At 37.7% G+C, this 12,970-nt stretch overlaps 1 protein-coding gene across 1 annotated transcript; it reads left to right on the plus strand.

Annotated features, from left to right (window-relative positions):
• Positions 1 to 3,255: 3,255 nt before the first annotated feature.
• On the plus strand, positions 3,256 to 12,032 carry LOC104470460 (dnaJ homolog subfamily C member 15-like; the record flags this gene model as incomplete). Its single annotated transcript, XM_010085394.1, has 3 exons — positions 3,256 to 3,301; positions 5,196 to 5,269; positions 11,956 to 12,032. Coding segments are annotated over exons 1-3 (194 nt in total), but the record flags the coding sequence as incomplete, so codon positions are not given.
• Between the last annotated feature and the right edge of the window lie 938 nt (positions 12,033 to 12,970).

The raw sequence follows: 12,970 nt of genomic DNA on the forward strand, positions 1-12,970 counted from the left end.
GCGTTCAGTTAAAGCTTTGCACTTTATACTCTAAATTTCAAAGCACTATGCTAACCTGGACTTATTCTTCTAAATAATCAACTGAGTTAAGTAAGCATGGAAAAGGAAACTGAGTCAAGCTGGACTTAAAGGACTTTCTGGTTAGCACTTTAAGTTGCCACTAATTTTATGAGAGAGGCTGTGTGAATAGAAGACAAACCATGCAATCTCTCTTACGTTGATTCAAATTCAATTTTTATTGCATGTGTATAGTTAAGATATATTCACACTATAACAAACATTCCAAGGTGATTTGGTATGACAAGTTGTCACTTCTTTGCTACTATGTGGAAAGTGACTTTCTCTGACTTGCTTATAACCCAAATAAGGTGAGTTACCATAAACCATCATTTCTTAGCTTTTCTGGTGGTTGTGCCTCACTTCAGAATGTGGACATTATTTCATGACTCTGGTTTGAGCTTCCCATCACTTTTACCTATTTTTCTGGTTTGTCTTCATATACCTGTTGGTCCTGGATACCATTCCTATTCTAGAGCTGCTGATGTCCTGCTTTTTTACCTGCTGTTTTCCACTAGCTTTCCAGTGAGATTGAAATAACGCATCCCAGTGGACATGGTTGACTCTAGCAAAGGCCCTCAGGGGTCTCTACATTGTGTTCCCAAACTACTGTGCAAAAACACTTCAGCTCTTTCTGCACTGAACTGGCAGAGTCCAGGTACTATTTATTAGCCTGGTCTCTGTGCTTGGCCTTGCCCATTATGAGGTGTCTGCTGCTAACGCCTTACTGGTGGCAACATACCGTGTTGTAAACTGCTTAAACCACCCTTTTGGTGGCAAAGCAAGTATAAATTAATATGGACAAGCACAAGCAAATAATTTTTTTTTTTTTGCCAGTGTGATCTGTTTCACACATTGTTGAGCTCTTAATTGACTGTAACCACTTAGTGAAAGATCCTTGCTGTCACTCTGAACAAGTCAAGAAAAGTCTCTGTTGAATATAAATCTATGGTCACAAACCACAGAACAGAGTAATATAGAATTGCTGTAGGGTTATGATGTTTTCAGAAGCATTGTGGCTGTTTCTGGTTAGTGTCTAAACAGAAGAATTAGAAGAATTTTTTTAGAATTTTTTTTAATATTAAGAGCCTGGGAAAACCAATTTGTGGGAAGAAATGGAGTTTCAGTTTATTGAGGAGATGAACAGTACGCTTCACTATTTTATATCCTCTACCATTTAAGGTAACATACTTATATTTTTTCATGGCTAAAGATAAAGGGAAATTCTGCGGAACTGAAAGAACAACAGACACAAAGCTACTACATTACTTTTACATTCAGGAATGAATGCTGATATCAAGACTGAAGACTACACTGAAGTGGAAGAGTGAGGTTACTAAAATGGGATAGAGAGGCAGATGTTAAAACGCCAGAACTCCCCCAGTCTTACCTTTGGAGCTCCACTTTCAGCATGTTTAATGAGTTTCTTTTTTTCTACTAGAAACCTCTAGGCAACTGGAATGTTATGTTATTCAAATAGTTGGAGTAGCCCCATCCCAGTAGGTGGGAAGTAGGTATGTAGTTAAAACATGTAGGATCCAGAAGCTAGATCTAGAGGAACGTGGCTTCTAGCCATAGGGGCCACTGGGGATGATGGGAATGCCAGTACAGCAGCCCCTTTGCTGGGAAAGTTGTTGGTCTGTGTTGTAGACCCTACTAAGCCAGCTCTAGAAGACTTTTAAGACCAGTATTTTCTAACTCTTCCCCTACTCCCTCTCTGTTTAGAGATGAGATTAGGTGCAATCGAAGACAGAGAATTTTATCCCCAGGAATCTTAGTAGCAAAGGCAACTTGGCTTCAAATCCAGTTACTAAGGCACTCGCATTGACATTTGGGCTTTGAGTCCTGCTATCAGGCTTGTTGGTAGAAAATATATAAACCACTTATTGCATAAATGTGGAAGTAAGTAATATATAGAACAGTCAGTCTGCTGATAGAAACATTGTCACTGCAGTTATGTTTTGCATTCAAGCTAAACAGGCATAACCTGATTTCTTGTTTCTGGGGAGGAAGTTCAAGATGTTATTGAACTATCATATGACAAGACAGATAGTGCCAGATGACTCTATTTCATTTGTTTCAAAGATTATGTGTCAGCTTTTCAGAAGTGAATAGATGCCGCCAACACAAATGCACTTGCAATGGTTGTTACCCTTCTTGCATTCTGCAGTCATGTGAGAAGCCAGTCCCTTCTTCAAGGTTTACTATTTATCTTTCAGTAGCTTCTTGTTGGGCATGGAGATACTGTTATTGTCCTTCTCGAGATGCTTGACTTTCTTCAAGCACTGTGTGAGAAAAACTGCACACCTAGTCTGGGGATTTTGAGTTAGCAAAAGGAGCTGCTGTTTCCTGAATCAGATGTTCAAATCTTTTTAGGCATTTGGTTCCAGGAGCCCAGTTAGACTCCAAAAAAAAAAAAAAAGCCAGTAATAAACGCTGCCTGAAACCTGTCAGAAGTCTGTCAGTTTACAAATGTCTGTATTATGTGATTGATGCTAAATGATGAAAAGAGGTTACTGGGCTTTATGTCTTTACTGGGGTTTCCATGAGTCAAAGTGTGAAAGATGGAAGACACTAATGTAGTTTTGTGGCCTTGGGTGTGGGATGGGACTGAGTCCTTTGAAGGAGTACCAGGAGTCGGCTGGGATCAGGGGTCTTTATTAGTTGGGTGAACCTAAGTACAGTGTTTAAGTTAATGTTCCAAAACCATTTTCAAGCAATGTTGTGATGAGATTTCCAGTGAAGGGCTTTGCAAAATAATAGAAATGTAAATTTGTTTTGTTTTGTTTTTAGCTTGTCATGTTTCTGTCATAAACTAATACTTTCTGCTATGGCAAGCATTGTTTCAGACTGTTGAACTAGTCTGCACAGATAATCTCAGCTAATCCTGAATAGTTGTTTGCCTTGAGTTTTTATCATTACATACCATCAGTCGCTTTATCAGTGTTTGTTCACTGATTGGATATCACTAATGGATAATTCCAAGTTAAACCTCTTGTTGGCATGGGTTGATAGGACTGAACTATAAGATCTAACATAGCTGGTGGAATACAGACTTCCTTTTATCGTTCATATAAATTATACATGAAATGTCGAAGTCAGACATCAGGAATACTCGCTGTTAGGGTAAAAATTGCATATATTTCAAATTAGAATTTGCATATTATTCTGATTCCTATTTTTCTGCTTTAGGCCAGAACTATGATAGCAGTTGGACTTGGAGTTGCAACTGTTGCATTTGCAGGTAAGCTAAAGTACCACCTGAGTGTGGAACTGCCACTTGTCAGCTGCTGTTTCCAAAAGGGTTAATGGAGTTTTTATGAATTTAAGTAGTGGAAAGTGGAAAGATCTCTTGAGAGTGCCATGGAGAATTGCATCCAGTTGAAGCTCCCATCCCTTCAAAATCCTTGACGCATTTTCCAAAATTATTTTTGAAAAGTCACAGCTGGAGAAACTAATTTTATGGTCAGTAGCTAAAAGGTTCTGTCTGCTTTTTGTTTGCAAAATGTAATGTGCAAAGATTACTTTATGTATTAACAAATTGCAAAGTGGAGGCTCTTCAGTGCATACGAGTGCAACAGGTTCATGTGGTGTGAAGGTGCTCGACAAATTCAGGTAGAGAAACATAGGAGGTTTTAGTGGCTACAGTGATTTATCATATTAAACTGTTCCCATACTACCTGAACTCTTTGCGTCTGGACTGTATGTTCTGAACAATAGGTTCTAGTCTCGACACTTGGCATGGGCTTAACATGATTTACGCTCTGGTTACTTAGACTAGATAACTGTGGTCTGTTCTGGTTTTGAAATACACAAATCAATTTCCATTGTTTTCAGCCTGTAAAAGCAACCATGGTCATCTATGTGCAGATGCATACGCCAAGAATAGATGCAATAGATGAACAAATTGCACCAAACTTCCGCAGGTGTTTGGTGGGTACAGTTGTCTTAATATTTTTGATTAGGGGAAGGAAAGACAAGATCTGTGGTGATGTACACCCATTAAGCAGCTGGTTTGTCTATGGGTTTGTGTAAAAGCAGAAAAGGAATGCTCTTAGAATTTCTTCTGCTGGTTGAGCTGAAGAATTAATGACAGCTAGCGAAATGGTAACAGAATACCTTAAGAAGAAGGAGAAGTAATGTATTAGTGCATCACAACACTTCAGCAGTGATGCTCTAATAGTGGTTTTACCTTCTGTGTTTAACATAGACACAGGCATAGATGACTGAAATAACCTATGGACACATCACGTATTTTAAGAATGAAAATAAGATGCTATTTGAGTGAAGCAGAGCCATATTTTATAAAACATTTTTCCATTGTGTATAGTAATTCAAAACAGTAATTGAGGAGAGGGGACTTACAGGGAAAATACTCCAGTAACATGGCACGAATCTTCATTCAGAAGTTAAGACATGCTTTGTACTTGTGAGAAACGCAGTCTAATAGACTCCCTTTTAGTCTTTCCTAGCTATAGATGTTCACTGCCGGTGGGGAGTTGAATGGCTCTGAAACCCAAAAGATCCTCTCTTTGTAACAAAATAAAAAATGCACTGTACTTACAAAACGCGTGATTAAGCATGCAACATCACAGCAAGAAACATGTAGTACATAGATTTCTTTTTTTGAAGACGTAACCTTTGAACAGTATTTAATAAATAATGTATATACAAAGCTAATGTTTCATACTGCCCTTTTTCTTAAAGATCACAACGCAGGTATCTTAATTTATCATACTGAAATGCATTCAAATATATTTATTTTGTGAGCAAACACAATGGATCTTTGCATTCCATGGCTAGGTTTTTAGATGGAAGTATATTAAACTTCTTCCCCTCCTTCCCTCAATAGTACGAAGACTGAAAAATGTAAACCATAGCAAGTTCACTGTAGGACTTCAGCTGGGCAGGATCCAAAAACAGCTATTGAGGGAACATCTTGAAAATCAGTAAAGTGTAATGGTGCTATACAGCAAATAGATGAGACAAAAAGATTATGAAGGATGGATTTTTATTTTTTTTAAATTTTTTCAAACCAAAATTCTTTCTGCTGTAAGCTGATGAACATAAGTTGGAGACTTTTTTTCTCCCTTTAGTGAATGTTGGTTATAATTTCCTTTAACTTCAATCTTTTTCAGGTCGTTATGCTTTCCACCTTTGGAAACCATTGGAACAGGCAATTACAGAGACAGCAAAGAGGATTTCAACTTCTGTAAGTTTAGATGTTATGTTATGCTAAACTTATTTTTTTATATTTTCAAGTATTTAGAAAGGAGACATTTTATGTTAAATATGGTAAGTGCCGGTTCAATTTCCACCCTCCCCCCCCCCCCCCCCGAACTTCTTTCGTTGGTTTTTTTTTGCAAAAAACCCGTGTTGTTTTCCCCCCCCCCCCCCCCCCCCAAGATATTCCTTCGTGTGTATGTTCTGGCATATTGTCTGGTATATTTTAAATCCCTGTAGGTGAAGCTGTATCAAAAGATGTTTGTAAGTTCAATAAACAGTTCTGATTTTCCTGGTGATATTCCATGTTTCATAACTTTTTACTAGTAAGTGTATGATAAATTGTTGGAAGTGTGCTGTGAGAAAATAGCTAATTCCTAGAGATTACAAATTGATGATGTGCAGAAGCTAAAAATGAAAGAATTTAGTTATTTTTCTTTCAGATACAGTGTTAAAAATCAAGAAGTCAAATTGATAAACTTCTAGGAAGGGTTGCCATACAGATGGGGGAGCTTGTTTTCTTGTTCACATGTGAGTTGTCTTTTTTTTCTTCCTTGGCTAATTTGAACTTTTAACCGAGCTTTTGTTTTTTTGTTTTGCCCTACATATTTAAAAATATAATAATGAGGTAAAGAAATGAAGAGGTAGAACATTCTGAGAGAAGCACATGCAGGAAGTATTCAAGAGCATTTACTTTTTGCTTCACTGGCTACATTGTCCTCTGGTAAATAAATAAATACATGATATTCCTGTTTGATTAAAGTAATTCTCAATGAGGTAGATGACAGCTTGTGGCAGTGCATTCTTTCAGAGTTCACAGTCTGTAAACACTTACCCACAGTAGGAGGAATACAATCCCGCTCTTGATGGGTGAGGGTGTTGAGGGAATAATTGTTGCTGATTATTATTTCCTGAAAAAGATATTAAAGGTAGGGGGTTTTTTTACAGTGATCATTAGTATTGTACCTATCTGTGTGAGGCTGGTTGCAACACAGATCTGGTCTATATACTCCATACACAGTATATAGACAAGATGTGAGGGTCCAGATTCATTTGGACAGGTTGTATGGGGCTTTGAGCAGCCTGGTCTAGTGGAAAGTGTCGCTGTCCATGGCAGGTGGTTGGAACTAGATGACCTTTAAGGTCCCTTCCAACCCAAACCATTCTGTGATTCTGTGATTTTGTTTGTCATCTGTACTTGTGTTTATGTGCTGAAGGTGCAAGCTTCCAGGGGAGGGGAAGACTTGAAACGTGAGCTATCCTCTTGGGGCTGGTCCACACTTGTTCTGAATTGTGGTGTCTATCAGACAGAAACAGTGCTCCATCAGTTTTTGCTCTCTGTCCCTCTATAACATTGCTGTTGTGAGACCAACAATTTTTTTTTTCTTTTCAAAGTAATTTTTTGAGAGATTCCCAAGTTGCCCGTCAAAATGGCAGAGGGGACTTGAAGTACTGTGTGTTAGATTGCTTTCATATGCTGTGGATACAGTCTGACTTGCAGGCTTGCTTAAAACTAGCTAGCAATAAGGCCGTGTGGCTTCAGAGTAGGGAGTGCTTCAATCTTCACCCTCTCTCCTAGAAGTTTTTTTCTCCAGCATCTCTTCATCTGTCCATTTGTTGATACAGGCTAGAGAATCTAAATTCAGACATGTTCACATAAGAAAGCAGACAGTGACTCTTTTTAACACATTGCAATACGACATGTTACTGCATGGAGAGGTGCCTGTTCCTAGGAAACTGTACCCCTCAGTACTCGTATACTGGCTGAGCCAAGCTCATTACAGGCCTGTCTCATTTTTACCACAGTGACTTTCAGTGTCCTGCAGAATTAATGAAAAATCATAAAGAACAACCCAGGAGCTTCTGCATTCTTGCTGCTCCTAGTCCCTGGAGCTGCATTCTCTGTCTGCCTTCACATCTGTATTGGGTCTGGCTGAATGGAGTCAGTACCCCCCCAGCAGCCCTCCCAGTGCTGAGTGCTGCACTGGCAGCTGGCAGGTGTTTATAACACAGCTTGGGAGGGGGCGGAGCCGGGACAGCTGACCCGGATTGGCTGTTCCAGACCATGTGACCTCAGCTCAGCCATAAAGCCAAGGGCAGGGGGGGGGAGGGGGGCATTGGTTACTGGGTTTGTCACCAGGAGCAGCTGCTGCACACACTGAAGCTCTGCTTTCCTGGGGAGTGGCTGGACCTTGCTTACTGGGGGGAAGTAGAGAATAACATCTTTGTTTACCTTTTGTTTCTGTGCGTGGCCTTGGCCTTTGCTTTAATTAAAATGCTTTTATCTTGACCCACGAGTTTTTCATCGTATTCTCCCCCTTTATTTTGCTGAAGGGGGAGTGATAGAGGGGGTTGGTGGGCACCTGGCATCCAGCCAAGGTTAACCCACCACAACATCCTACCTTGCAGCCCAGAATTGTCTCTTGATCTGTAGTAGACTATCTCTCTTCTTTTATTCGGAACTGGAAAATACAGGTTTTCAGTGTAGTATGAGATCTACTGAATACAGTAAAAACTCACTCTTCTGGTTTGCCATTAACTGTATGCATTTGTCAGCTCTGCACATGAGGGAGTAATGATAATGTTTTTCTTCTACAATCGTAGTCCAAATTTAAGAGCTTTATATAATTCTTAGCCAAGATTATTTGTTTATTACTATTCTACAGCTACTACTTTCTTGGATTGTATTTTTCCAAGTTTTTTTCTTTCTCCCCTTTACAATCCTATATATAATTTTTCTTTAAAATAGTAGAGAAAACGCTAGGTCCAAAGATCCTATGTAAGTACTTATTGTCTAAGCTAATTATTTTAGTGGTTTTACATGATTTTGTTTTGGGAATTTGAAGCTGTTGAGTATGATCTATGGATTAGCACTTTCATCACGTTTCTTTATAGCATATTGCCCTCTAAACTGTGCTGACAAAGGAAGTCAAGCAGTTAGTTTTTCTGCCTATGCTTAATTGGAAAAAACATGTCATGACATTTAGTGTCTAGGCTTAGTGTTACTTTGTGTATTTCTTATAGGTGCCTCCAAACACTAACTTGGTCACTATAATTTTCAGTGCTTACTCTAGCTTTTAAGAATCAAACCCTGTCCCTTATCACTCCTTTTTTCGAGAGACTGTGAAGCAGCTGGCTATTTAAAAGCTAGCTTGTTCTCTCTCTACCCCCACTCCTTGCCCATTTCTAATTCCCCCTCCCTCCCCGGTTTGCAGTAGAAATCACAATTCATGTTGGTTGCAGTCACACAAGGTAATCCAGATGCTGTTTATCCTTTCTTCCTGCTCGCTAATAAATGATTTGGGTGAGGTCAAGTTGAGCAATTATGAACCAATCATTTAAAATGCCTGCTTACTTGAATAAATAACATGTACAGTCAACAACTGCACTCATCTTTTAGACAAAAACAGTAAGTAAAGGCAATTAAAAGTGTTATGTTTTATTCTGAATTTCTACCTCTCATTTAGCTTATGGCAGTTAAATATATATTCTTAAATATGATGTGTAAATGCTGCTGTAATTTAGTCCTGAAGTTTTCTACCATCTGGTTTTCAGTGGAGAAAGACATAGGAGGAAGCATTGTCATTTCCCCTTTGTGACAAGTCATAATGCTTGTTTCCAGAGAAACGCTTTTTTAGTTTGAGCCTAGTTTTGTTGCTGGTGTCACAAATGCCAGTGACACTGTTTTGTTTCAGTGTGTACTGACAAGAGTCTGTTGCAAGTAGAAGGTGCATAGCACTAAGTAGTCATCTGGCTTTTCTTCCTCAGACAGATCTTAATGCTGTTAATTATAATGTTAATATTTCATTAAAATGTGAAATAAAAAAGGAACTATTTCAATAGCATTCATTACCTTTCTTTGTTGAATTGATATTGAAGGTTGAAAGATAGATAGAACATACTGAAGACAGAAACAGCAATTCTAGGCAAAATGAACTGACTAAATATTCAGAGCCCACAGTCATGAAAATTCAGTGTTCCAGAAGAAATGGGTGTCTTCTGTAGCACTTCATTAGAGATTTTTGCACTGTGTTTCCCTTCTGGGATCTGATTCTGCTCAGACTCATGGAGTTCTGAATTGAGAGGTTATTGTTTCATTTCATTGCAGCCATTACTTAGAATTTACAACCAGGAAAAAAAAAAAAAATTGCTTTAATTTGGATAGAATGCAAAAGTTGTTTCATTAGGGAACTAGAAATTTGCCAAGATGTTTCCTAAAATGAAGACTCAGTGTTTCTTCCCTTTATTCTAACCAATGGGAAAAATGTCTTTTATGTCTAATTTCCTTTTGCTTTAAGTTCTGTTTAGGGTTAAGATCTTAATTTAAGAATTGATTATTCTTGCCATATGCTTCGCTTCTGAGAAGAAAATGTTTTTTCTTGATGACCAATGCAACAAACTGTTTTTGCTTCTGTGACAAAGGACACAAATAACAGAATTTCTTTTTTCATTTTTCTTGGAAGTGAACGGAATCAAGCCTTCCCAAGGTTAGAACAGTGTCAAGAAAATAGGCTTTAAAAACATGAAAAAATGTTTCTGAATTTAAGCCTATAGCCATCCCTCCTTATTCTCTTATTTCAAAGAGTATTGTAGATTAAATCTACCAAGAACAGAGACAAGCTGTATCAGACATAATTCAAATGTTGCTCTTCTCTACATGAATAGTGAACCAGTGTCCTCTTGTATTAGAGTTGTGTGCCAGGGTTGAAGGGCAGAGAAGAATTAACCTTTGCAGAAATCCATCTGTGCCTAAGCTGCTTTGGGAGAAGTGCAGGAAAATCTTTCAGAGGACATTAAAGTGTGCTTTTTCTCTCCTGGCTGTAGTAATTGTTCGACATTATTGCAAATTTCTGTGCAGTTTTAGCTCCTCAAGGGTGTTACCTGGTAGCCATTAAATTATTAGCATAATTTCCTCTTGGAGGACGGGAGAAGCCTCTGTGTTCCCTTAGTGTTACATACTCTAACCTTTATGCTGGTGAGCACTGTTACAGATTACCCTCTAGCTATAGCAGTGGTTCCTCAACAGATTTTTGTTGTAGGCATGACGTGTCCAGAGTTGCTTCAGCTTTGATACACAAAATAGCCAGTACTGTAGCACTACAGGTATGATTTGAGGTGGGAATAAGAAAGATAAAATTGGTTTCAGATCATAGCAGCACACTAAAAAAAATCTTTTCTGTGGCTGTGTGTGACTTCATGGTAGCAATAGGTGAAGTATTTCTCAACCACTTTTTTGGGTCAGTGTTGCTCCTAAGCTTAATTAAAGGCTTTGCTTAGATGTCATAGACAGAGCCCTTTAAATGCTTTAATGCTTTTGAAATTACATAAGAGAGAGTTTGTGTAAACATAGGGCAAAATTCTCAGTGAATAGGAACAGATATATTTAGTGAGAAAAGTGTTTTATTAAGGGCCAGGCACATCTTTACTTGGGGGTAAAAGGCACACTTAAAAATAATCTCAGCTCTCGGGCCAAACTACCCTTTGATAGCAACAAAAGCAGCTTATTTTTCCCCAGTTGATAGGTTTTGCATTGAGGAAAAAACTTCAGTCTTGTTGAGTGATTTCTGTGTGCCAAGTCCCAAAGGCAGGCTGTCTGCCTCTGGGACTTGTGCAGCATAGACTATTATTTGTGTAGCAATGAGCTAGTCTCTAATTCTTCTTATAGAAACATTTACAATGAGGAGGTCACTGCTAACCATCAGTGGTGGTTCAGTAACTTTTTATTTATTTAAAATATATTTATGGTTGACAAATACACTTCCAGCGCATTCCCTATGACAATTGTTGTAATGATTTACTCTCAGCTCCATCTCCTTCTTCTAATGTTCTTTTCCCACTTGTGTTTTTTCTCCCTTTCTTAAAACAGTGGCTAAAGTCTCACATGCCAATGAGTTTTAAAAAAACCTAACTCCAGATCTTGTATCTAATCTTGATCAGTCATTGGTATCTAGGGAAGGGTATAAAGACAAAAGCTGGCTAGGATTTCCCTATATACTTGGCTGATTTACAGTGTTTTTCTTTGTGATTTCCTGAAATAGAAATTGTGGCTTCATAGTAAGCCTTTTTTTTGTTTCGTTTTGTTTATCAGGGTTCCTTCAAAGAACTCTTGATATATTTTTTTGGAAATAACATTCCTTCATGTGAAAAACATATACCAGTATATTTATCTGTTCTTATCTTTTTACTGTTGTTTTTACCTGCTTTCTTTGTAGAGATATCTGCACTTCAGAATAATTGTCCATAATTTCTTGGATGCCAAAATATTGTGACTTTTCCCATTTTCCATTGTGGTAGTGCCAAACCTATTCTAAAGAAGTTTCCCTCTTTCCTTCCTCCACTGTCCCACAACATATTTGCTGTACCACTCTGTGCTGCTATACTTTGATTCTGGACTCTTGCCTGACAGCAGGATTTTAATGGTTATAGCCATTAATATCTCTTATTAGCAGTAGAAGACAGTAAAAACACAGTTACTTTTAAGTCATTTTTTGTATGTGTTAACACATACAAAACACTGTTAACACATGTCCTTTCATATTTTGTAGTCATTCCGTGCCTTCAAAATAGATTATAGATTAATATAATGCTCTGAATGAGGTCATATAAGTATGATTTAGGTCTTGACACCTTGTACATTAAACTAATTATTGTTTGGTTTCCCTTTCTTCTTTTTAGAGTCTTTCATTGTACTACAAAGGAGGATTTGAACAGAAAATGAGTAGACGAGAAGCTAGTCTTATTTTGGGTGTAAGGTAGGTGTGTTGCATTAATATGTTTTTGTTTGTTAAGTGTTGAATGAAAAAATGCATGTTGCAAGAATGTGGAATACTCTTCCTGAAATCATACCTTTTTTTTTTTTTTTAAAAAAAGACTTCTAATGGCTTATAAACCATTCTAATATTCTGCTTAAGCTAAAAAGCAAACAATAAAATGCTAATAAAACATGCGACTCATGTTTGGCTTGAAGGCATGTTAACATATTGCAGTGGAGAATTGGTGCTCAAGAAATACTCAGAGTAGCACATACTGTGCTAATTAGTGTGATCACATGACCTGGTCTTCAAAAAGCCCCTTGAGATAAATAATATTGTAGATTATATTAAAAAATGGGGAAAACAAATCAATTTTGCTCACTTTTTCCGCAAGTCAGCAATATATTTTTTTTTCTTTCTACACTCTTGATTCGTTTGGATTTAAAAGGTTGTGGCACATTCCAAACAAAAATGCTTGGAGAGACCTGCAATTTAGAGTGGGTATGTGAAATAATTTCCAAGCTGAGTATTCAATTGATTTTTCAGTGTTATTTTTTCAAAAACATTTGGATCACCAGTGGTAGGACACATCTTAGTGTTTTCTGTAAAGCAGACAGTGAGTCTGAGGGCTTTCCAGATGAGAGGAGCAGTTCTGACCTTAGGTAGTATATTTCTGATGTATGGTTTTAGATCCGTTCTGAATTTTAAGGTTTTAAAAAAAATAAAAAAAGACAAGGGGGGTGGTTTTAATGATCTCCAGAAGAAACTATTTCAGATGGTGAAAACTGGGACTAAGAATCCTGTTCAGTGTGTTATTTGTGTTTGCTTCCGGTATAATGGAAATTATGCAGATTCAGCATTCATTTTAAGAAATTGTAAAATAAAACATTACATTTATTTGAAATATTTCATGCTTGCACACTGAAGAAGAGATTTGC

This window comes from Pterocles gutturalis, unplaced genomic scaffold (genome assembly GCF_000699245.1).
Source record: "Pterocles gutturalis isolate BGI_N339 unplaced genomic scaffold, ASM69924v1 scaffold2625, whole genome shotgun sequence".
In the NCBI taxonomy this organism is placed as follows: Eukaryota; Metazoa; Chordata; class Aves; order Pterocliformes; family Pteroclidae; genus Pterocles; species Pterocles gutturalis.